The 26,155-nt window shown below is 40.7% G+C and overlaps 1 protein-coding gene across 2 annotated transcripts; it reads left to right on the forward strand.

Annotated features, from left to right (window-relative positions):
- On the forward strand, nt 1-26,155 carry TMEM45A (transmembrane protein 45A). 2 transcript variants are annotated; one of them, XM_075594087.1, is made up of 8 exons: nt 1-222; nt 597-642; nt 1,423-1,585; nt 12,922-13,133; nt 14,535-14,747; nt 16,120-16,304; nt 21,266-21,411; nt 23,538-26,155. In XM_075594087.1, exons 4-8 carry the CDS (start codon nt 12,944-12,946, stop codon nt 23,629-23,631), a joined length of 828 nt encoding a protein of 275 aa, XP_075450202.1. In that variant the 5' UTR covers nt 1-222; nt 597-642; nt 1,423-1,585; nt 12,922-12,943; the 3' UTR covers nt 23,632-26,155. The 2 variants fall into 2 exon arrangements, with proteins under 2 accessions (XP_075450202.1, XP_075450203.1); XM_075594088.1 differs by lacking the exons at nt 1-222; nt 597-642 and adding an exon at nt 794-936.

A 26,155-nucleotide genomic window follows, 5' to 3' on the forward strand; every position in this document is an offset into this window, starting at 1 on the left:
CTGTTGCTTTACAGTACGGTTAGAAGCAATACATGCAGTAGTTATACTGTATCCTCTCTGCCTCCAGGGAAACACCAACAGTGCCTTCCCATCGATCTTATGATTAGATTGAAGGTTTTTACATGCACCCCTGGACAGAGAGAAGATGACGTGGTGAGGAGTGATACACTGTTACAGCACAGATTGCTCATCCTGTGCTACTGGAACTGCTCTCAGAACAATGTAAGTGCAGAACAGCCCTATATCCCTCATCTATACTGGTACATCATGCAGCGGCAATCAAACGTCATACTTTTATACACACGGAGGACACTGACTAGTCTATATGCAAATAAATAGCGGAGCAAAATGTTTATTTTCCAATGTTTCAGTCATTTCAAGAGGAAAACAAATAAACGATATTGAGTAAAGACTGCATTTATTTGGTGTAAAATCATGTCATGTTCATCTTGTTTTAAACATGTATACAACTTCATATAAATAATACATATGCATACAGTATATACAGATATATGCTCCTTTTAATTCTGTAATTGTATTTTTTGTGCTGTTGATACTTTATTTTTAATTTTTAAATGAATTATGTTCCCTCTCAGAGATCCTGCTGTCTGTGACCATATAGATCCTGCTAGCTGCTGAAAGGTGTGTGCGTGCGGTGCATGGTTCTTTGGCAGGGGATGGGTCAGTGGCAGGGGATGGGTCAGAGCAGTGAGGATTGTCACGTACATGATGCAGCGGAGCAGTCTCTGTACAAGGGGCAGTCACACCCTACAGTATAGTGCTACTCACATATATTGTGGTACTTTCTGGAATATCTTTCTTTGGTTGCTAATAAGTGTTTCTGCGATATGGGTCTTTAAAATCCAGCACCAGATTTATTAAAAAAAATAATGAAATAGTCCCATAACTCCACTACTAGCCCCCTCTGGCTGATAGGTACATGAGTCTAAATGAAGAAGGGAATGTTTAAGTCTGTGTTGTTTTTTGACCCAGTTGTGCACCCGGTTTGTAGCTAGGAGACTTGCATAGACGACCCTCAAAATAAGCCATTTGCATTTAGTAGAACAAGTTTAAGAAACATGCTGCTATAAACAGAGACTTTATTATTTGATACATGTATGCCGATGTAACAAAGGAAAATACATATTGCTATAATAAGGATTTTTGTTCTTGGATCCATTTGTGTACATTTATTTAAAAAAAAATCACACTCAGTAGTAATTTTTTCAATCTTAGCCCACATTTACAAAAATAGACATTATTTTTCTGTTTTTATTACCCTTCACTTTATTTAGATAGTTTGAGTGCATATACAGTACAGGGCTGTGATTTCATAGCGAATAATAAGCTAAGTATAGTAGTAGTTGCATCAATAACATATAAAGTACCATATTTACTAAGAATGCTTTTGAAACCTCACAGGTCTCTCACACTGTCTGCTAAAAGAGTACAGAACTTGAAGAAGAGACTGGTGAGGTTTTTGAAACTCTGAACACATAATTCCACCTATGAAGAACTCACATGCTGGCCTCCTGAACTGTTTCACAGCTTACAACAAATCTACATTTCTCCAGGACTGACACAGGTATGTTCCATTCATCATATAGACTCAGTACTGCATAAGGTTAATTCTATTTTCATTCTAGCTGGCAAAGTCATTCCATGATCATTCTCTGGATTTCAGACCAGCATTTCCCACACCAATCAGTGGCTCCCATATTTTCTTTTGGCTGTGATAAATACCAGCTTGATGTTTAAAAGTGCGGTTATACTTGCAAAAAAAGTAAAATCCATGCGTGTTCAATTCATTATATTATTAACATGTGTTAAAATGCACTGATGGGTTTATTTATTTATTTGCTGTACCTTGTAAAGGAAAGTGTTTTATCACTTTTTTTTTTAACACACCATAACCTTATTGTGTCCGATATGTAACATTTGTTTCATATTTAATGATACCTTAACTTTGTAAATTTAGCTTGAAAGACAAACAAATAGCACAGAATACACTATACTGTACATACAGCTAAGGAGCTAATCGGGGTACAACACACTGAGAAACGTATGTCGCAGTAATACATCTGCAACAAGCATAAATGGACGTTTTAAAAGGATGTGTCAATGAAAAATTTGTTGATTATAGCAGATTGTAATGTTAATTAGATCAGTATAAAAATGTGCACACATGTTGTGCATAATACTTTTAGGCTATAAGCCTAGTAGCTTTAACATATGACATGTTTAAAGCTTAGAGATATGTATGAAGATCATTTGGTATATTTTTAAATAAAAATGTTAATGCCAGTACAGTGTCCTTGTTTGCACACAGTACCTTCATCTTAGTGAATGACATAAGTATCTGGCATGGGATCTTAAACCGAGGACTCCCACTTCACAATCAGTACTGTGAGCACTTAACTACTTCTTTTTTTATTAACATTTAAAAAAAAATAACTTCAAATATACAAATTATAATCTCCCCCCTATTTTTCAAACTATATATGAATTATACCAATTTTTTTAGGAACTTCTCAATCAAGATGTTGAGACATGGGAGGGTTTGATTGCCCGTAGTGTGATGTCACTATGTTTTAAACAGGAGTTTGCACAGGCAAAGCCCCTCTCCTCCTTTCATATTTTTTTATTAACTTCTCTGAAAGGAAAACCTTCTTTGTTTGCAATGAAACCAAAACATTACAATGTTTGTTTTAAGTATAACAGCATTTTATTGGGGAAGACCTGCATTTGAGTCAAGGAGCTGACAGCAGGATTTGACCCAAACTCCCCTGCTCCAAACACAGCGTCATTGTATTCAGAGTCAGCGCCCTTGCGCAGCGAGATGCTCCTTCAGCCCACAAGTGTTAAAATTTTTTATCAAAGAGAAAAAAAAAAAATCTTGAAATGATTTCCTCTCTTTCTTGAAATCTGCGCGTGTTGCATGCCAGATTTACAGTACACAGATATCACCTGGGCTATCCACACGGTCATTCCTATTGTTTTTAGCCTCGCACATTGTGAAGTGTTCTCATTTTCTCTGTGCTGATTCATATTCCACATTGGCTGCATAGCCAATGGGATGTCTTTGATCTTTGTCTGAAAAGCCGTTCTTTAAAAAAAATTAAATTTAAATACACAGATAAAAGGCTGTAAATAAATATACTCTTCTATACTCTTCTGACTGCCGTATGTATCTTGGTTAATTTATTTTAATCTTTTCATTTTTCTTCGTGCGTGAGCTTCAAATGAGTTTTGTCATAATTTCACGTAAATGTGTTCTAACCAACATAATTACAGATAACTCATTCGGGAAGTTCATGTTAGCAGTCATTAATTTCATGCTGTTATCTCTCCTCATGCACACTCACCTTTTTCAATTGAATTCCTTATATTGGACTTTAGACTGAGATTATAGGTCCCATGGCTGTTGCTATGAGGCTCTTGGCACTCCCAGGTTTGTATACTACAGTATCTCTTTTCTAAACATTGAGCAGTAAACTGTCCAATATGTTTCCACTGTTAGGCCTCGGCCATGCTCCCTGCTGGCGTGCTGAGGCGCGCTGAGGCGCAGGGAAAGCGGGTGCTTTCCCTGGCCTTGCGGTTGCTTACCGCACGCGCTGTCAGCAGCCGTCAGGGGGCGAACCGCTCACGTGACCTGTCGCGCCGGCAAGTGGGGGAATTTAAAATTCCCCTAAGACCTGCGCTTCTGCAAGCGCGCGGAAGCACTGGTGAGCCCCTACTAAAGCCGCTCTAATTGCGGCTGTAGGGGCTCAGTGCTGAGCGGGAGCGCGCGTCAGCACGCTTCCGCCAGCAAGCGCTAAACATGGCCAAGGCCTTAGGGATGGGTATTGATGCAAAATCTTGAAAACACCCCCTCCTCCAAGCACATATCACATATTTGAAGTCTTGCTGTCTTCCACTGAAATAGGCCAGGACTGTTTCCCAAATTATTTGCTTCACACTTTTCATAGGTTTGGTAACAAACTACTAATTAAAAGTGATTAGTATGTATCATAAAAATCCTGTACAGTATGTGTGAGTGCTCGGAAATGGGTATTATTCATGTGGATAGCCTTTGTAGCACAATGTGAGTATCCGTCAGAGCAGGGGAGCGCAAAATGGGGGATGGGAGATTTTTCTGGGGGGGCACCGCAGTTGCAGACGCCCCACGCTTTCCCCCCAAAGCGTTTAAATGAAATGCTGGTGGATCGCGTGAGGCCTCTGCAACATCAACTTACCAGAGGGAGCCGGGATCCAGAACCAGATAAGCACGTCCGCCAAGCCGGGTCGCAACCTGAATGCACGAAGACAAAGGGAGAGCCTGAATAGACGTCTGTAGCAGAAACTATGTCGAGCGGTGTGAGAGAGGCAGAACAGGCATTAAATACTGTGGCTGACCAATGGGTAACGGAGGCAGGCCTGGAGGAGCCCTAGGAGCAGTCCAGGATTGGTCTCCATAATAGACTGCCAGGGGGTAAGGTTTAGGGTTAACTAGTAACCAGCGTGTGGGTGGGGTGTGTGGCTTCACTGCAAGAGCAGTGAGTAAATTAGCTGGTGCTGGTATGCGCTCCGTAACAGCAGGGGATGCGTGCGCAGGAGCAACGGCAGGCACCCGAGCACAAGCCCCGCGCGGGGCAGCGGCAGCCCGACAGGGAGGACGGGGAAGCCCCCCCACCACGGAGGCCGGGCTGGAGCGGCGAGGACGGGGCCACACAGCCGCGGGAGCGGACAAAGGTGAGGGGAGGTCACGCTGGGACCGACATGACCCCCGAGTCCTCACAATCCCATATCTGAATCCTGTCTGCTTCAACTCTTTGCTGTGTGTATGTTAGTGTATGCAACTGAAACAATCTTAGGTAATTTCCCATATCTGAATCCTGTCTGCTTCAACTCTTAATTGAATTAAGTGTTGCCACCTAGGCAGGGAACACCCTGTGTAGAAAACCATCTGTTTGAATGTGCCTCAGATGTGCTAATTAAGCAGACACAACCAAACTGTCAGGTGACTTTTTTAGGCCCATATAAACCCAGATAGAACAGCCTAATGCTGCCTGCAGCCCATGTCCAAGTGGCCCATTATAAGTGGCAGGACTATTGAACAACTGAAGTTTAAAAGGAAGTTCTAAAGAAGTGAGGAAGTGGACACCCCCATCTGGCCCTGATTCCTGCATTTGAACTACGCTGGAAAGGAGGATATCATCAATACCAGACTGCATCATTACTGCTGTGATGCTGCCTTTAAATTTATATTTGCTGTGACTTCACTTCTTCTCAAATTATGCACTTCTTTTTACCAGCCTCATTATGTCTCTAACTCTGTTCATATATCTCCATCTCTCCTTCCTTCACCACTTCTCTGTTCACATGAACTCCTTTCTTACCTGCGCCTTCTGACACCACACAGCTATATCCCCAGCAATAAAGCACATCCCTACAAATCATCCTCACACATTCTCTTTCTATCCATGCTTCTCCTCCTTGCTTCTGGGGATATCTCTCCCAATCCTGGTCCCTGCCTTATTCCTATATGTGCTCGTCCTCGCCTGCCAATTGCAACCTCTACTCCTTCTGGTGTCAACCCCTCCAACCTCATACCCATCCCCTGCCACTCTCCCTCCTCTCTCCCTTTCTCCTGTGCCCTTTGGAATGCTCGCTCCCTTTCTAACAAGTTCCTCTCTGTGCATGACTTTTTTCTCTCTTACTCTCTGCTCCTATTTGCTATAACGGAGACCTGGCTCACTCAGTCTGACTCTGCTCTGGAAGCTGCCCTCTCCTATGGTGGCCTTTCCTTCTCCCACACTCCGCGCCCTGATGGCAGGGGTGGAGACGTGGGGCTCCTGCTCTCCTCTCTCTGCCGTTACCGAACCCTTCCTATTTCTCCATCTCTTGCTTTTCCCTCCTTTGAGGCTCACACTGTCCAGCTCTTCTCTCCTCTCCCTGTCCATGTGGTGGTCATCTATCGCCCACCTACCTCTACTCATCCCCCTTCTGCCTTTCTCTCTCACTTTGAATCCTGGCTCTCTTTCTTTCTCTCCTCAGACTCCCCTGTTCTTCTCCTTGGGGACTTCAATTGCCACATTGATAACCCCTCTCTCCCTTGGGCTTCCCGCTTTCTTTCTCTAACCTCTTCTTTTGGCCTTCAACAGTGGACTGCAGCCAGCACCCACAAGGATGGCCACTACTTAGACCTGGTTTTCACTAAAAACTTCTCTCTCTCCGATTTCTCCATTTCCCCTTTTCCTGTCTCTGACCATCACCTCATCTCATTCTCTCTATCTCGCTTCTCCCCTGCTCCACCTCCATCTACCCCCCGGTTCTGCAGAAACCTGCGCTCTATTCACTTACCTGACTTTGAGTCCACTTTACGCTCCTCCCTCTCCTCTCTCAGCTCTGCTACAGACCCTGACAACCTGGTCAGGAACTACAACTCTGCCTTGTCCTCCACTCTTGATCTACATGCCCCGCTTTCTCTCTGCCGCCCTCGCCCTTCTAACCCTAGACCCTGGCTAAATTCCCACACGCGCATGCTGCATTCCTCCACTCGTTCCTCTGAACGCCTCTGGGGAAATCTCATACTCTCGCAGACTTCCTTCACTACAAATTTATGCTATCCTGTTTCAACTCTGCCCTCTCGCAAGCTAAACAAGCCTACTTTTCATCACTAATCAACATGCACAAGTCTAACCCACACCGACTGTTCTCTGTCTTTGATACTCTACTCAAACCACCCTCAGCTGCCTCTCCTTCCTCCATCTCCGCTCAGGACTTTGCTGACTATTTTAAGGAAAAGGTGGAATCCATACGTCAGAACATCCCCTCTGTTTCTTCCTCCCATCCTACACCTCTTCCCAACTCTCCTCCTGCCTTTCTTGACTCTTTTTCCACTGTCTCAGAGGAGGATGTGTCGCTGTTGACCGCCTCTTCTCCCTCTACCACTTGCCCTCTTGACCCCATTCCCTCCCATCTCCTAAAACCTCTTGCTCCTACTATAATCCTTACGCTCACACACATTTTTTAACTCCTCCCTCTGCTCTGGAACCTTTCCATCCTCCTTCAAACATGCAACAGTCATACCATTACTCAAAAACAGCAAGCTTGACCCTACCTGTCTTTCTAACTATCGACCTGTCTCCCTCCTGCCTTTTGCCTCTAAACTCCTTGAACGTCTTGTATTCTCTCGCTTGCTCCATTTTCTCAACTCCTATTCCCTCCTAGACCCTCTACAATCTGGCTTCCACACTGCTCACTCCACGGAAAAAGCCCTCACTAAAATAACTGATGACCTCCATGCTGCCAAAGACAGAGGTCATTACACTCTGCTCATATTACTCGACCTCTCTGCAGCATTTGACACCGTGGACCACCCTCTTCTCCTTCACATTCTCCATACTCTTTGTATTCGGAACAAAGCTCTATCCTGGATCTCATCCTACCTCTCCCATCGTACTTTCAGTGTCTCTTCTGCTAACACCTCCTCCTCCTCCTCTATTGATCTCTCTGTGGGGGTACCCCAGGGCTCTGTCCTGGAACCTCTTCTCTTTTCTCTGTACACACTCTCTCTAGGTGACCTAATAACATCTTTTGGGTTTAATTATCACCTCTAGGCTGACGACACACAAATATACTTTTCAACACCCGACCTTACACCTGCTGTACAAACCAACGTTTCTGAATGTCTCTCTGCTACATCATCCTGGATGGCCCTCCGCCGCCTTAAACTCAACATGGCTAAAACAGAGCTCCTCATACTTCCTCCCAAACCTGGCCCTACTACCTCCTTCCACATTACTGTTGGAACTATGATCATTCACCCAGTAGCCCAAGCACGCTGCCTAGGGGTCACACTCGACTCCTCTCTCACATTCGCCCCTCACATTCAAAACATTTCTAAAACCTGTCGCTTTTTGCTCTGCAATATAACAAAGATACGCCCTTTCCTCTGTTGCTCGACTGCTAAAACTCTGACTCGGGCCCTCATTCCCTCCCGTCTTGATTACTGTAACCTCCTGCTGTCCGACCTTCCTGCCTCTCACCTGTCTCCCCTACAATCTATCCTAAACGCTGCTGCCAGAATCACTCTACTCTTTCCTAGATCTGTCTCATCATCTCCCCTCATGAAATCCCTCTCCTGGCTTCCGATCAAATCCCGCATCTCACCCTCCATTCTTCTCCTCACTTTTAAAGCTTTACACTCTTCTGCCCCTCCTTACATCTCAGCCCTAATTTCTTGTTATGCACTATCCAGACTCTTGCGTTCTTCTCAAGGATGTCTTCTTTCTACCCCCTTTGTATCTAAAGCCCTCTCCCGCCTTAGACCCTTTTCACTGACTGCCCCACACCTCTGGAATGCCCTTCCCCTCAGTACCCGACTAGCACCCTCTCTATCCACCTTTAAGACCCACCTTAAGACACACTTGCTTAAAGAAGCATATGAATAGCACTGTGGATATTCTGAACACATGATACATAAAGCTTGGCCCCCTCCAGACGCACTTACCAAAACTCCCTCCTACTGTCTCTGTACGTTCACCCTACCTGCAAATTAGACTGTAAGCTCCTCGGGGCAGGGACTCCTCTTCCTTAATGTTACTTTTATGACTAAAGCACTTATTCCCATGCTCTGTTATTTATTTGATTACCACATGTATTACTACTGTGAAGCGCTATGTACATTAATGGCGCTATATAAATAAAGTGTATACAAAAACTTATCAAAAAGTGGCGCTCAGTGTATTAGGTTCAAATAAACATCAAATAAACCCACAGTGCAGTGTAAAAGATAAGATAATTAATAGTGATACTTATACAAACACATGTGATATATGCCGCTGTGACCTGGTGCAGGACTGCTCTCTCAATCCTCGTGAACAAGTGAAGGGTAGAAATCATCAGGAAGCGCAAAACATGTGGAATACAAAAACAACAGACTGATGGTGCAGTATTGTAAAATTCAGTGGAGTAAATGGCAAAGTTTTATGTTCAGAATACTCACAAACGTGAGAGGTAAGTGGGCATGTAAAGGTATCTTTGACTCGTGGAATGAAGCCAGGTATTCAAATAGGCACCACGCTTACGATCAGGTACACTTTTACCATGGGCCCTTAGGAATAAATGGAACCGGACATAGTGCAGACTGTACACAAGAGTTTATAAAAGCAAGTAAAATCCAATCAACTCACATGGTAATGGAAATAAACAAGCGTATAGATCACAGTATGGATCTCTGCAGACCGGATGAGTGGTGTCTCGACTGTTCCTCTGTTCTGGTATGCGTGTCACGGATGCGTCTCACCGAGGACCGGAAGTGACGTCATCCGCTTCCAGAGGTTCCGGTTTCGTCTTAGGGCATCACTCTACGCGTTTCACCTTGTTGGTTTCTTCAGGAGTGATATTGCATGGTGGGTAAGCAGTATAAATACTCTAACCTCTACTCTCATAGGTGGGGAGTAAATTGGATAATCGAAACACTTAAATATAATTGAGATTGCCAAACGTTGCTAATATAATACAGACGGTAATTAAACAAATGCTATAAAAATTTTAATAGACATATCAATATATAAAAACTAATTAAGAACATAAGTATACAATTAAAAATGGCATTAAATGGCCATGACTAAAAATAAAAATTACATAGGCTATAATGGGAGTTAAATCTATTGCATCTGACATATGCATAAAAATGGTTTGAGGTCAAAATCTAAATTTAAACCTGAGTTTGAGTTAAATACATTAGCACCTTCAGGTTTAAATTTAGATTTTGACCTCAAACCATTTTTATAATGATGATTACTATGGTTTCTGATTTGTCAATTAATCATGTTTCTCTGCTTTGTTCCTTCTACTAGATTCGCGTCGTGTATATATAATATTAGTTTTAGTGACAGTCATATAACCCTTTTAATTGCTATTTTGTATTTTATACATAGGTTTTTTGGGTCTTTGCATATGTCAGATGCAATAGATTTAACTCCGATTATAGCCTATGTAATTTTTAGTCATGGCCATTTAATGTCATTTTTAATTGTATACTTATGTTCTTAATTAGTTTTTATATATTGATATGTCTATTAAAATTTTTATAGCATTTGTTTAATTACCAAATGAATTAAAAAAGTGTGAAACCCTAACTCAAGCGCTAAATCTAGATATGTGTGAAATACACGTGAAAAACAAATACCAAATGTGATTAACAAGAGGTCAAAGCTGCCATAGGTTTCCCACAAAGCAAATATCTCAATTTGCATAAAGGACTGTGAAAAATGAAAGGAGGATACCTGGCGCTTAAAGAGTCACTGTGTCCTTATGAAACAGTCTGATCTTTAAAGAGTGTCTCAAAGTCCAAAACTTGAAGTGGATGGCTGTAGTTTTTCTTCACTGCTGCTGTTCTTCAATACACCTGAAATTGATAAAAGGGTACACCATTGCGCAGTACTACTGATGTTTGATGTTAACCCCTTATTGCCAACTTCCCCAGTGTGGACTGAATACACTTACAGGAGTGTTTCTTTCAGGATACAGTGGAGACAATCTGTGCTTTATTCCCTTTCCGTTCTTTATACACCACGAATCCCCTGGGTGCTTCCTTTGTCTCTTGGGATTTCGTGATTCCCAGAATCACCCGAACTCCACGAGCCCCCAGACAAGGATTTGAACAATAGCAAAGAAGGGGGTCACAAATTTATTAAAAAGTTATTAGAAGTTATTAGAAGTTTTAGAAGTTATTAGAAGTTTTGATACGCATGTATTCATGTGAGTACATGTGAGTAACCATCCACTTGTTTTTAGTGCAGGCTAATCAGCCATTTTTAGGTTTGTTGAAGCCGTTTTTTTAATAAATTTGTGACCCCCTTCTTTGCTATTGTTCAAATCCTTGTCTGGGGGCTCGTGGAGTTCGGGTGATTCTGGGAATCACGAAATCCCAAGAGACAAAGGAAGCACCCAGGGGATTCGTGGTGTATAAAGAACGGAAAGGGAATAAAGCACAGATTGTCTCCACTGTATCCTGAAAGAAACACTCCTGTAAGTGTATTCAGTCCACACTGGGGAAGTTGGCAATAAGGGGTTAAGATCAAACATCAGTAGTACTGCGCAATGGTGTACCCTTTTATCAATTTCAGGTGTATTGAAGAACAGCAGCAGTGAAGAAAAACTACAGCCATCCACTTCAAGTTTTGGACTTTGAGACACTCTTTAAAGATCAGACTGTTTCATAAGGACACAGTGACTCTTTAAGCGCCAGGTATCCTCCTTTCATTTTTCACATTTGTTTAATTACCGTCTGTATTATATTAGCAACGTTTGGCAATCTCAATTATATTTAAGTGTTTCGATTATCCAATTTACTCCCCACCTATGAGAGTAGAGGTTAGAGTATTTATACTGCTTACCCACCATGCAATATCACTCCTGAAGAAACCAACAAGGTGAAACGCGTAGAGTGATGCCCTAAGACGGAACCGGAACCTCTGGAAGCGGATGACGTCACTTCCGGTCCTCGGTGAGACGCATCCGTGACACGCATACCAGAACAGAGGAACAGTCGAGACACCACTCATCCGGTCTGCAGAGATCCATACTGTGATCTATACGCTTGTTTATTTCCATTACCATGTGAGTTGATTGGATTTTACTTGCTTTTATAAACTCTTGTGTACAGTCTGCACTATGTCCGGTTCCATTTATTCCTAAGGGCCCATGGTAAAAGTGTACCTGATCGTAAGCGTGGTGCCTATTTGAATACCTGGCTTCATTCCACGGGTCAAAGATACCTTTACATGCCCACTTACCTCTCACGTTTGTGAGTATTCTGAACATAAAACTTTGCCATTTACTCCACTGAATTTTACAATACTGCACCATCAGTCTGCTATATAAATAAAGACATACAATACAATACACTGATGAGACCCATTAAGGTCGAAACATGTCTGTGAGTGGTTTATCTGGCTTTGAATCTGATTCCCATGCTGTGCTTAAAAGCTGTGTTAACAGCAAGCATTAGTTTATAAGGGTTCCATGTAAAAATGGATTTTAGATAAAAGGTGACACGGTGTGCTCATTTGCATGTCGTTTCCCAGAATCCATTGCTGCAGTGGAAGTGGAAGCACTGGATGGTAGGTGATAATGGTGAAAGGCAGGATTGCAGACCTCTCTAAGACAGAATGTGCTCACAAGTGGTATTTTTTGTTGTTGCTGCATGCTATACGGTTGAGGTTTTCATTTATGTATGTGTGTGTGTATATATATATATATATATATATATATATATATATATAGCTATAGATATATAGATATAAATATAGATAGATATAGATAAAAACTAGAAATCTTTACTGTGATAATAATTGCCTACAAAGATTTATGCTATGTGGTATGCACTGCTTTCACACACACACACACACACACACACACACACACACACACACACACACACACACACACACACACACACACACACACACACACACACACACACACACACACACACACACACACACACACACACACACCACCCCCTTTTTAGTTTTGTAAGGCTGCGCTTATAGTGCTGCGACGTTGCGGCAAAACAAATGCATTGCTGCCATCGCGTGCGCTTATAGTAAGCGCGACGAGACGGAGCAACAGAGCGACGGATTGGTCGCGATCGCTGGAAGTATCTCTATTTGATTTTCCAGCGACCGTCGCCTGACTGTCGCGTCACTGTCGCCGGCACTATATGCGTAGCCTAAAACTGAAGGAGAGAACTGCTTGGAGTACATTTTGAAGATCCTGCAGCGACCACCACTGAAGTCTTCAAGGACCACAGTTTGAGAACACCTGATATAAAACAAGATACTCCTAGATATCAAATAAGTTTTTAATGACCATTAAAGTAAAATGTATCTTCTTAACCTCGTTAATATATATATATATACTTTACAGGTTTGTTCAGCTATAAACAATTATGGCCAATTTTAAAGGTCATGCGCTTCCGGGAAGCTTTTTCCTTCTTTTTGGTCTCTGGTGGTCAGTGAAATACCCACTGAAGTATGCATGCAAAAAGAATAAGAAGGCTTGTTACCTTGGGTCAAAAACAGGATTTCAGCGGTTGGAAGTCATTGAAGGTGGAGTAAAAGCTGCATTTGCTCTAATTGGTAAGTACACGTTGTATTGTTTTTTTTTGTTGTTGTAGGTTTTGAAAGACAAAGAGATACATTTACAGTAAAGGTTTTGTTTACTAATCTGCACATTGTTCTTTGACACATGCTGGAGTGCAAAAGCCAAAAGCTGTATGTCACTTCACTTCTGAAACCTGTAATACAAGGAACAGACCCAGAATTTGATGCATCCCACTACATTACTGTATGTACCTCCCTGATATTGTACCCCGATATACAAACCCAACAATGTAACATGTATGCTGTAGCTTGGGATCAGCTGACAGACATCTATTTCTAGTTCTCATCTCATTATGCATATTAATAGATTTCCAATGTTTTTATTTTTTAACCTTTTGGTGCATTTTTGGTGCCTGGAAATATTCTTTGTTATGCATTGGAAAAAAAGAGCAAAACAGTGCACTGCCAGGGAGCCAGGTGGTGTAAAAGTATAAAGTCTATTTATTCAGCAACACTCAAAAAACTTACCCCAAGGGGTGAGACAAAGCTTGTATGTTTTTTGGGTGTTGCTGAATAAATAGACTTTATACTTTTACATCACCTGGTTACCTGGCAGTGCACTGTTTTGCTCTTTTTTTCTTTTGCACGCCATTTGGATGGACCATGCAGGACTATGAAAGACAGATGGAGTGGGTAAGATTTATTCATTAATTATTTGTGATTGCTATGGCTGAGTACCATTATTAGCATGGTGTTGTCTCCAATGAGGTGTCACTAGAGTTCCCTAGGGCACAATAGTCTGTCACCTTCAGGAGACGTATGTGTTGGTGACTCACATATCACAATTTTCATGTTTACCCACTCTGCCATTTATTCTGTCCACCAGTCCTGATTAATGATAATGGACATACATATTGGAAATCCCACTGACTTTGGAGCACCCATTCCATCCTCTACCCTTATTTGTTATGCATTGGAATCACATCATGAAAAGGGATCCAATAATTGTTTGCCATGAATAATGTAATGATGAGTATTACATTACCCTATGGTAGCCATGTATTATATTTGCATGCGGATTATTTGTGCTAGTTAGAAATTTGCAGTAGTGACTATTGCGGTTCTCGATTAATGCCAAAGAGCGATATGGAAATGAGTTTATTAACGTATGATAATGATGCCTATATAATTCTTAGTGAATACGACGTTAAATCAGAATTAATATGCCACGTTATTTTTTTTAGCATAATACAGACATACAGTACAGAGTGTTATCACTAATTTAGAGTACATTAGTGAATCTGGGTCTATATGTACTGATGCACAGAATAGAATATGTAACAATATGTAATATTCTGCGCATGACGACGTATAGTACTGGATTCACTAAAGCTAGTTAAAGTGGCGAACATTTACATGTTTTTTTCTATTTTTCAGGGATGATAGCAGAACAATTCGTACCTGACGGACCTCACCTGAAGTTGTACAATTATGAGGAGCAACGGTGGGACCATTTAATGAACTGGCAGCATTCCACTATGTATCTATTCTATGGCATCTCAGGACTGGTGGATATTGTCACTCATACCACTAACATTGTCCCACTGGCCCTGGATAGGTTGATGCTCTCAATTGCTGTCTTTGTTGAAGGTACAATACTTTTTTTTCTTCGTTGTTATGCTTGCACACTAGGAATGTTTTTCTAGTGTCAAGAAGGCTTTCCAATTTGAACATATGCTTCCAGAATAGTACATATTCCAGTGCCATACCTCATGGTTTTCTATCACAGATCTGTAATTTTACACACTCGTCTATTGATATTAAAGGAAAAACATAATTTACCTGCTGCAAGGAAAATTATTTTCTATATATTTCTTTATTAAGACCGCGTCAATCAAAGAATGATAGTAAAAACAGAAAAAAGGGGGGAGCAAAGGGACAAATCAACGGCAAATAACACACTTGGTAAATAAAATCACATCTCGGTCACATAATGACCTGTCAGAGTGGGGTGGGGGATTGAATAAGAGATATATGAAAAGTACTACTTACAGGCCAATAGAAAGTTCTGTGAGGAAATTCTAACTGTTCCAAAGCACTGGAACACTTCAAGATTTTCTCACTGTCCCACTGTGCACTGCCTCACAGCTCCCCCGAATGATCAAGGGGATAAATAGAGCGTATTTCAGATCGGCATAAACATTTATTGACACAATAGCAGCCAATGTACACTCACATATATAAAATGTCCAGAGGCTTCTTATTGGCCCGCGGGATACATAAATGCTGCCATTTCGATAGCCCCACACAGCTCCTTCGGAGCTGCTGCTAGGGTTGCCAGGTGGCTTGTCCAAAAATACTGAACACAATGGTAAAAGATGTGACCTACCCCACAATACATATAAAAAGATACCCTCCCCCCCCCCCCCCAATACATATAAAACGATCTTAACCGTATTAGGAGCAGCTCAGATATTTAATAAAATATAAAAATAAAGTTATTGACCTTGGGATAAGTTGCACATGTAAAGCAAATGTAAAATGTAAAAATTAACAGTTGAAATCCCTACTAGATCCCTGAATCCCACAGCCTGATATATATATATATATATATATATATATATATATATATATATATACAGTGTTCGACAAACCTATACATTTGCACGCCCCGGGCGAGTGGATTTAACATCGTGGCGAGCTCCTAGTGGCCCAAGCAGCACACGTGTGGTACTGGTGGCGAGTAGATTTTTTTGTTCGGCGAGTAGATTTTTTGGTGATTTGTCGACCACTGTATATATATATATATATATATATATATATATATATATATATATATATATATATATATATATATTATGTTTAATTGGCAAATAAAGCTAATGCAGAGAAGAGAGTCAGATAGAGATTCAAGGACATAATAATACTAATGAATAACATTGTTTTAATATTTTCTGTTTATTAATTCTAAATAAACATTTTTTCCTTATATATGTATACTGACAATCCTCTCTTATTTTAGGGTTTTTGTTTTTTTATCATGTTCATGGCAGGGCAATGCTAGATGTCCACGTACACATCCTCCTCTTGTTTGCTGTCTTTGGTGGAGCTTTATGCATATTTCTGGAAGTCTTTTTCCGGGGTAACATCATCCTTGAACTCTTTCGGTCCAGTCTGTGTATACTACAAGGCAGCTGGTTTTGGCAGGTAAGTTTGGAGCTGCACTCTGGGCTTCTGCATATTATATTTTATATGGGCATAGTTACTTAATGTAAACCCCCATCCTTGGCACTGATTGTTGACCAGAAGTAACATGTAAATGTCGAATTTAGTCAGAACCTTGACCTTAACCCTCTGAGAGGTCATGATGTCCGAGTGCCACGGTCCCTTCGGCACTGTGCGGTCACGCGACCGCTTTCAATAGCGGTCATTGATGTCGGCAGCCATTTTGTAGAGATTCTCCTCTGTTTCTTTACTGGTGATATCGCACCCTGTGCTCCATGCGAACACAGGCTGCGATCTGAGCTTAAAAAAAACCTTCCCTGGGCATTATATAGTCACTACGTCATGGGGCTGCCAGAGTGCCAGTCCCCCTGATGAAGTGACTACATCCTAAAGGAACATTGCCTTTTTATCAAAATAAATATATCTCCCCCTCGTCGGTGGGAAGCAGGGGGTCTCCTGCTCCCCGAGATACTTACATTGGAAGGTGATGGATACCTGTTTAAAGGTCCCGCGACACGCAGGCCAATAGGAAGCTGCTAGGGATGATATTGTGGATGCCTATTGACCCACGGCACCTTTTTAATAGATATTTCCTGCTCCCACAGTAGCTGGGGCTGCTACCGACAGCTTTTTCTGAGGTATGTATCTCAGGAAGCAAGGGTTCCCCAGAGCTGAAATCAATGCGGTTCATCTCCGTAGACTCCCTGCTTCAAATTTAGTAAAAAAAAATGAATACATAAAAAACACCCCAAAAAACGAGCTAAAGCTACTTTAGCTTGAAAATTTGCCTCTGACTTTTTGAATTGAAACAAACGTTTTTCTGAGTTTGAATTTCTGACAATAATACTCAGTGTTTCTGAGCTTTCTATATCAAGGCAGATGAAAGTTTTTTTGATGCACTTGCACTGTTCGCTGCCTCAAGCTACATGTAACCCCACTGACTTTGTCTGTGGTCGAGGTTTGCCAGGCAAAAATGAACGCCCTGGCACAGAATTTGGCGCACCTCATTATAATCTGTGCATCATGTAACTCGTCCCTCGCTTCTTCTATTAATGTTCCTCAAATCTCATGCGACACACATTTGTCTTTGATACATTGACACTAAGAGGAGCAAAATGAAAATGATGCTCTTATGTATTTATTTATAAAATATTTTACCAGGAAGTAATACATTGAGAGTTACCTCTCGTTTTCAAGTATGTCCTGGGCACAGAGTTAAGACAGATAATACATGTTTACAAATACAGTTACATAATGAGCAGGGTATACATTATATACAAGACATTGCATGCACAGTTAAAGATAATTTGTATTATCTTTGCATCTGTTGTGCTCCAGAATTGCTGCTGTACATACTGTAGGATGGCTCTACATTTGACTGACTAGATACATTCTACTCATCGCTTTCTTTCTGACCTTGAGCCATGTCACCTACAGTAATCTCCTTTTGCTCAACGTTTTTCTATCTTTTCTCTGTCTTTTTATTTCCTATGCTTTCTTCTATCACTGTCCAGGGTGCGCAAACTGGGGGGGAGGGAGATTTTTCTGGGGGGGCGCGGGCGGTTGCAGAGGCCCCACGCTCTTCCCCCAGGCATTTAAATTAAATGCTGGGGGATCGCGTGAGGCCTCTGCAACTCTATACTTAACAAGATTCAGACGCTCTGTGGCGCGTCGCCATGGCAACGCAGCGTCAAATCGTAAACCGCGGGGTCATGTGACGTGACCTCACACTTGTCAAATGACACCACGGGTCACATGACATGACATCACATGAACCCGCAGAGTCATTTGACGCAGCTCTAAGGTAGGGAGGTGGGGGGGGGGTGAGGAAGGGTGACAGGGGGGCGCAGCAGCAGCAAGTTTGCGCTCCCCTGCTATAGTGCAATGGGCTGGTGTATAAGCAATTGTTGCTACACCATCATTAAATGTAAGTACTGTATCTTTTAAATCCATCCTATTGTTCATTTTAATCTTGTAAGTTGATTCTCTGTTATTATACAGATTGACTTGTATCAGATGTTAGAAATCATAAGATAATGTGACAAAAAAATGAATCGATTTAGCATAGGTATAACAAGCTAGCTTTTTACTGACTTTTAGAGAAATCGCAATCTGACTATTAAATTCACACAGCCTTTTTATTTTTACTTACTAAAGGATCACGAAAAAGTTCTATCTGTAAGTGTAGATGTACAGAAAAGTGCAAATCATTTTGGAATTGGATATGACGCATATGTTTTCCCTTTCTCACTACAATAACATTTCTCTGGTGAATAGGGATGCCAGGTGGTTTCCAAAAAAATACTGGGCACAACACACACATAAACACACACACACACACACACACACACACACGCACGCACGCACGCACGCACACACACACCAAACACACACACCAAACACACACACCAAACACACACACCAAACACACACACACACCAAACACACACACCAAACACACACACCAAACACACACACACACACACACACGCACGCACGCACGCACGCACACACACACACACACACACACACACACCAAACAGACACACACACACACACACACACACACACACACACACACACACACACACACACACACACACACACACACACACACACACACACACCAAACAGACACACACACACCTCTCTCTGCTCCATGAGGGTTCCTCCTCTCGTTGCCCCCCCCCCCCCCCCAAGGCTCCTGACACCCTGCTGATGGGTAATGTTTCCAATCAGGATGGAGGAAGCTGCCCAGCCCCTTAGAAAACAGCCCTGCTGGGGGAAATCCACGGCTCCCCAAGCCAATCAGGTCACTATGACCAGAGAGGTAATACCAGACACATACAAATCCTGTATTACCTCTAATGTCGAATTACTGGACAATCCGGTTCAAAACTGGACAACCCTTTTGGTGAAATGAGAGTTGTTGGCACAATTTGCTTGCTCAAAATAAAGTGTTTTTGTCACAATACTTGCTGCAACGTACTGGCTTAAAATAAATAATTATTTACTGATGTACAAATGTAATATTCTGTTCTCGCATGTTGTCACTATCCTTACAGTTTATAAAATATATAGGGGCCTATGCAGAGAGCAGCGAATTTTAAAATTGGCGAATTTATTAAAAAGTAGCTTTTTTGGAGAGTTTTATTCTCCATATGCAGAAAAGTGCGAATTCTGCTATGTTTAACATGGATGCGTGTGGCGAGTTTAAATTGGCGAGATGCGCGCTTCAGAAACGTGTAAAAACAAATTCGCGCCTTTTTTTTCCCTTTGCAATGGCCGCGAGCGGCAGCTTCTTGCCAGTTTTTTCTGGCGAGGCAAAAAGGAGACAATCGCGCCATTTTATTGGCGCGAACAGCCGCTAGATGCCGTTCGCGCCTCTCTGCATACGGATATTTTTAAAACTGGCGAGATTGAGGTTCTCGCCAGCCGCGAGGCGAGTTTTACAAATAGAAAAGAAAAATTGGCGCGTTTTTCGGAACTCGCCATTTTCTGCTGCTTTCTGCGCGATTTTCTCCAAAAAATGGCGAATTTCGAAATAGCGCTGCTCTCTGCATAGGCCCCATAGGCTTTTTTGAGTTGCACGAAAATATTGAAAGCAGAGGTATGCAATTTGAGCACACTATTTACACCAAAAGCCCTGGTGAATCTAGCATTAACCCAGTTTAGAGAGTCAGTGCTAGCAGATTGTAGGAGCGTTGAAAGAACAAGAAAAAACTCAAACATATGGCATGTGTTTGATATTGTATATTTCATGTTTCGGAGCACTGATGCCCTCCTGTGGTAGAAAGAATTGCACATTAAAAAGAAAATGTATTGTTACAGCTTAATTTCCACTTGTGTAAAAACATTTTGGCCCAGATGCACCACGCCTAACGTTTTGGCTACCCATTGGAGTCTTTATCAAGAGCTCCTGATAAAGGCTCCAGAGGGTAGCCGAAATGTTGAGCCAATAAAATACACTTTTTTTTTGCATATTTTTGGTGTGCCTATCCTTTTGTTATTTTAGCATCACGTTGTCATGGCAAAGCCTAAGGTGTAGTGGTAAAGCGTTGGTACCAGTATATAGAAGGTCCTGAGTTCGATCCCTGCATGTGTATTATCTCAAATGTATTAATGTTCAATTCCCACATGGTGTAGGTGTGTGTATGTGTCCGTTAGTCAATAAAGCATTGAATTGAATGTTTAAAAAGAAAAAAAAATAAGCTGCGCATGAGAGCGAGGAGAGCACATGGACACAGTCCTATGAACTGAGGAGAGAGATCTAGATGCCTGTGCAATTTTAATGCGATCCCGGTTATAACGCGGTCTCATTCTGTGGACTCCAAGGACCGCGTTATAATGGGGTTCAGCTGTATATATATATATTTTTCATATGTGTGTGTGTCATTTGTAAGGGAATTTTGGAACTGAATGGAAACATGAATTGAGCCCTTCTGACTTTCAAAAAACCACAATAAATAATTTTTATTATGTGCAACTCGGTGTACAGATATAGCTGATGTTACCACTCCTGTTAACGTGATGGTTTCATCAACCTGGCGCGTTATGTAACAGTAGCACTATTGAAACCAATGGTTAATGGGATAACACTCGTTATTTAATGCATTATATAATTAGTTCTTTCACAATAAAGGGTGAAATAACATCTGCTACGTCTGTAAGACCAAGTCACATAGAATCTCTACTCCTGAAATGAATACACTTTAAATATTTACCTACTGAATTGACTTTATTTGCAAAATATGTTGCCAGGCAAGATTCCTTGAGATGTTCATGTTATTTTTTAGGTATGTTGTCATAATTGTATCTATATTTGCACACACACACCATAATGTATGATACGATCCAGCACTTTAATTATTGTCAAATTTGCAAAATACAATGATGGTAAATTACACGATTTACTTTCCTACCCTTCAAAAATTATATTACAGATTGGCTTTGTACTATACCCCCCTAATGGAGGCCCGGAGTGGAACCAAATGGATCACAGTAACATGATGTTTATCACAATGTGCTACTGTTGGCATTATGCATTTGCACTCCTCATAATTGCAATGAATTATGCTATTGTCACATGGTAAGTATCTTGTATTATATTATTGTTTTACATCCAGCATCAAACATATGTGCACTGCTTGCTCAGTGGCTCTAAACACGGTTTCGACAGCCCATTCTATATCTGTTCTTAACTGGTATAACATTAGCAGAAAAAGAACCCTAATCTGTATGCAATATTATTTTTGCTTTTGTTTGGTTTTAATAAAAATAAACACTTTCACTGGAAATACAGGGCTAAATGTACTAAGCAGTGTCATTTTCTATAGCACCTTACAACCCATTCACTTAATTTTAGAAATTAAGTATGCTAGGCAAAGACTTTGCATAGTTTTTAGGGAAAATCTTCACCTTTGCTGAGTAATTTAAATGTAAAGTGCACACCTAAACATATGGGTATATTTACCAAGGCAAAAGTAGAGCTACTTTGGGTCATAAAAGTTTCACCATAGGTGTCAATGAAATAAACCCTATTACTTTTAATGGAACATTTTCTTTTGATGCACACTGTCTAGATTATTTTAACCAGAACATCACTTTTGTCTTGTTACATAACCCAACGTCTTGAGGTCTTTTTTTTTTGTCTTCTTTCTTGTGGAAATTGTATTACTCCATTGCTCTGGAATGTCTGTTCTTCAAACAGCATATAAAGAGTTTTGGAAGGTTTTGTTGTACTTCTTCCCCAGCTTCTATCAAGAGTCCAGTTGTAATCCAGTTGTATTCAGCATACTGTTGTCAGTGCAGCATGCTGCAGTAAAGAGTCCCGTTAGGCAATCTCCCACGACGACCCGGTCAGAATCCAAGAGGTGAGGCAGTGCAGAGGGAGGACAATGACAAAGAGGACAGCCCCACTGGGCACTGACCACAGTATGCTGATGTCTGCCAAGTATATACAGCCACAAGCAAAACTTTCGACTGTGTCTTTCTGTGCTTTTTGATGCTGCTACTTTTTGAGATTTCTCTTGTATATCAGTGCTTTTACCATCTAGCATGCAGCTCATACAATACAGTATATCTTTATGTCATGTCTGTTTTGTCTGGTCATGCACTAACATTTTAGTGAGTCAACCTTCCATAATCAGGTTATCCTAGTCCTAGTATTTAGGCATTTTCAGACCGGCCGGTCCAGTTGGTGAGGGGCACATTGTGCCTTACACTGATTATTTAATTTAGACATTGTTCCTACAGGGACCCAATTCTTTATTACTCCCTATCATCAGGGGGATAGGTCTTTTATTGCCCATTACCTTTAGTGTTTGATACAGTGCAGAGTTATTGTTTTAATTGTATGTTTTTTTTTATGATGTTTTAATGAATACAGATGCAGCCACCAGTATTAGAACTCTTGCCTGGGAAATTCTGGGGCAGTCTCACTGTAAATGCCTCAACATTGTCTCAACATTTTTTTGAGATTCTTAATGGCCCATCGGATTAAAACAGCAGGGGTCCCTGGAGTCCCATTCAGTTTGAGGGACCCCCCGCTGTGTTAATCCGATGGGCCATTAAGAATCTCACAGAAATGTTGAGGCATTTACGTGAGACTGCCCCAGAATTTCCCAGGTAAATGTTCTAATACTAGTGGCTACATCAGTAAATGTATAATCATTTTGCTACATGCTTGAGTGCTCCTTTTGGGATCTGTCCTTGTGTTTTCATATATATAGACAGACAGACACTTATTTCGGGCTTCCTCTTTCCTCCGTACACAGGTTGCCGGTCCCCAGCTGCTGCCTCTCTCACTCAGAGGGTTGCCGGTAGCTGCGGGGAGCGGCCGGTTCTGGCAGGCCTCTTGTTGACTGACCATGCCTCCTGCATTGTCCCACGCCGGGCTGCTATGTGACATCAGCACACCGGAAAATTGTGGCGCGTACATCTGGTGCGCGCCGGCATCAGAGAGGCACAATGCAGGAGGCCAGCAGCTGGGGAGATGCCCATAGGCAGCAAGAGGCCCGACCAGCGCTGGCCACCCTCCCAACCCCGCAGCTACTGGCAATCCTTTGAGGGAAAGAAAGCAGCTAGGGAGCGGCAACCTGCGGACGGATGTTGGTGCTGAAAGCCGCAGGTTACCAACCCCTGGTCTAAAAGCACTGTAAGCAGCGGGAGCTTCCTTTTTAACTCTTATAATTGATAAATTGTTTACTTTCTCAGGGTGGTTCAGTCGAAGTTAAAGGGTCCTCAACCGATGGAAATTGAATTATTGAAATCATCTGAGAGGGAGCAAGAGTCAGAAGATGATATATAGCACAACTTTCCTTCTACATCTCTCATTTCAAATTGTGTGTTGTTATAATTGACAATCAAGCCACATGTCTCATGTATTGTACATTTATTTACTGTTCATACTGTATAGGGTTTCTGATTTGAAAGATGTACTTTAAACATTAATTTATACTGATATTCTCTATGTACAAAAAATGCTTTTCTCATTTGAAGTTTAAGGATCAGTATGTTTGAAATATCATTGACCGGTTAACATTACTGTGAATCCATAAAAGTGATAGTTGAACATGCTAGTTGAACATCTCCCCAATAGCTATCTACTGTATAAGAAAGTGCTTCATTTTTGTACCGATGTAGCATGCTTCTTTGTACTCTCTCTCGTGGTATTTTGGGGTATACTACATTATTCTGTAGCAACTTTACCATTGAATCCTGGGGACCTTTGTGATATTCCGAGGTATACATGGGTATGTTGAGATATTTGACGGACCAAAGTAATTCACTACATCTGAATTTCATTTGTTAGCAATAACAATGTTTTAATAGGTTAAAAAATATATTGTTAGTTTTGATTACAAAATAGAGATGCATGCATTGTGTCATGCCATGTTATCTTGTATAGGCATAAAGGTGACACTTCTGCATATGTGGGCACAAAAACCTCTCTGTAACAATCAAAATGGCCAAATTAAAAAATGTAAATCTTTTTTTTTTACATGATATATTTTTAAAGTTTTTACCAATGCATTATTGGTAATGTAACTGTTGATGTTTTAATAACTTATATGTGCCATACATGTATCAGAAATGTCATGTCTGAAAAATGTCTTTGTAAAAGAAATTACACGATGACCAAATATATTTATATGTATATATTTAATAAGTTTTATTGTGCCTGGTTTCACATTTGTCAAATATAAGAAGCAAGCTGTTGGTGGGAAAGGACACACCTGAGACCTGTTAATAATGTTTACAGCCCTTCATTGAGTCATTTGTGTATGTTTTTAACAACTTTGCTCAGGAAAGATAAGCAGTTTGCATTTGTATCTGCATCTACAGTACTCATCATTAGTCACTATGGGTAATGAGTGTTTCTCAATTTTGTTGCCAATCTATTCTGAGATATATATATATATACACTGAATATATATATATATATATATATATATATATATATATATATATATATATTCAGTGTTTAATGTGCCTTAAGTACTAGAAATGCTAAACCTTCAAAACATGGAGACAAAGCCAGTTGGACCTAATTTTGCTTCAAACACAGAAGGAGATTTTTTTAAATAAGTAAAAACAAATTAATTTGATTTTTTTTTTTTACACTTTTTCACTGTTTCCATGACACGTGTATATTAATATGTATTACTCATTTAATTTTCATAAATATTCCTGGAGTCCAAATAAACTAGGAAGTATCAGAGAGCTTCACACTCCTGAATTTCGCTTTCATAGGTTGCAGTGCTGGAAGGCTTTCTAAGCATGCCTAGTTATGGTATTCTTGCAATATGAGACTTGTAAAGAGACACTTATTATTATTATAATTATAATGAAAGGTCAGGGACTGATGGAAATTTTATCATACATTGCTCTCATTTTTGCATTTTAAAAATGTATGGAGTAAAATTAGGCATATAATTTCAAAATGACCCAAGCAACGTATCCTATTGTGTTTCTTAAAAGAACACAACATAAGAATGGTACGGATTGCATTATTTCAATGTTTCCTAGGTAAGACGTTTACATAGTATTATGTTTCACTTGGGTCTCAGCATGTGGAAGACGGCATCACAGCATATTGATCAGGACCTTAAAACAGTACAGAGGATAATAAAATAACTTGACAACTAGATTTTGAGTTTTATGATATCTAAATTGCAGCGAAGAAAAGTTGATGGTTCAGAACAGCAATGTATAAATGACTTGCCAAACGTCACACAGTTGTAATGTATTGTTCCATATGTAAGTCTTATTTCGTAGGCTGTTTTCCAATCAGTATGTGTTTAAATTCTTTTATATATGAAATGTGCTTCTATTTATAATGCATAGCTTCTATATATATAATTTTGTATGATGGCAAAATAAATAAACGTAAAATAACATCACATGCTTCTCAAATTAATTTATCTGTTTATAATTTAACGTTTGTAATTGATACATTACTTTGATTGGGAGAATGTGACAAGGAGAGCGCTGTGAATATGGGCAACTTCTGTGAAACATTTGATAATATGTAATACATTTTTTTAAGAGACTGAGAAATTAGGTTATGAAGTTGGGTGAAAGGCTTGCCAAAAGACAACCTTATGCACAAAATGTTTATTTACTTGCATGTGTCAACGTAATGCTCAAACATCCGCACTGCTTCACCTTACCACATACCAAAATAGATATTTAGAGGCTTATTCTATATTAGCTGAAGTGGCCGATTGCGTTGTCTTTAGCCAAAAATCCCCATTGACTTAATTTGGGGAATTTTGGCAGAAGAAAACCCTTTAGAGATTAAAGCAGCAGGCCGAGCTGCCGTTAATAAA

The sequence above is a fragment of the Ascaphus truei genome, chromosome 3 (assembly GCF_040206685.1).
Source record: "Ascaphus truei isolate aAscTru1 chromosome 3, aAscTru1.hap1, whole genome shotgun sequence".
Classification (NCBI taxonomy): Eukaryota; Metazoa; Chordata; class Amphibia; order Anura; family Ascaphidae; genus Ascaphus; species Ascaphus truei.

What these genes read in the sequence shown, in the direction of transcription:
- TMEM45A (XM_075594087.1), top strand. Translation starts at nt 12,944, where the DNA reads ATGGCCAATTTTAAAGGTCATGCGCTTCCGGGAAGCTTTTTCCTTCTT. An exon ending in AGCTGCATTTGCTCTAATTG is followed by an intron (nt 13,134 to 14,534) that starts GTAAGTACACGT and finishes TCTATTTTTCAG; the next exon opens with GGATGATAGCAGAACAATTC. An exon ending in AATTGCTGTCTTTGTTGAAG is followed by an intron (nt 14,748 to 16,119) that starts GTACAATACTTT and finishes CTCTTATTTTAG; the next exon opens with GGTTTTTGTTTTTTTATCAT.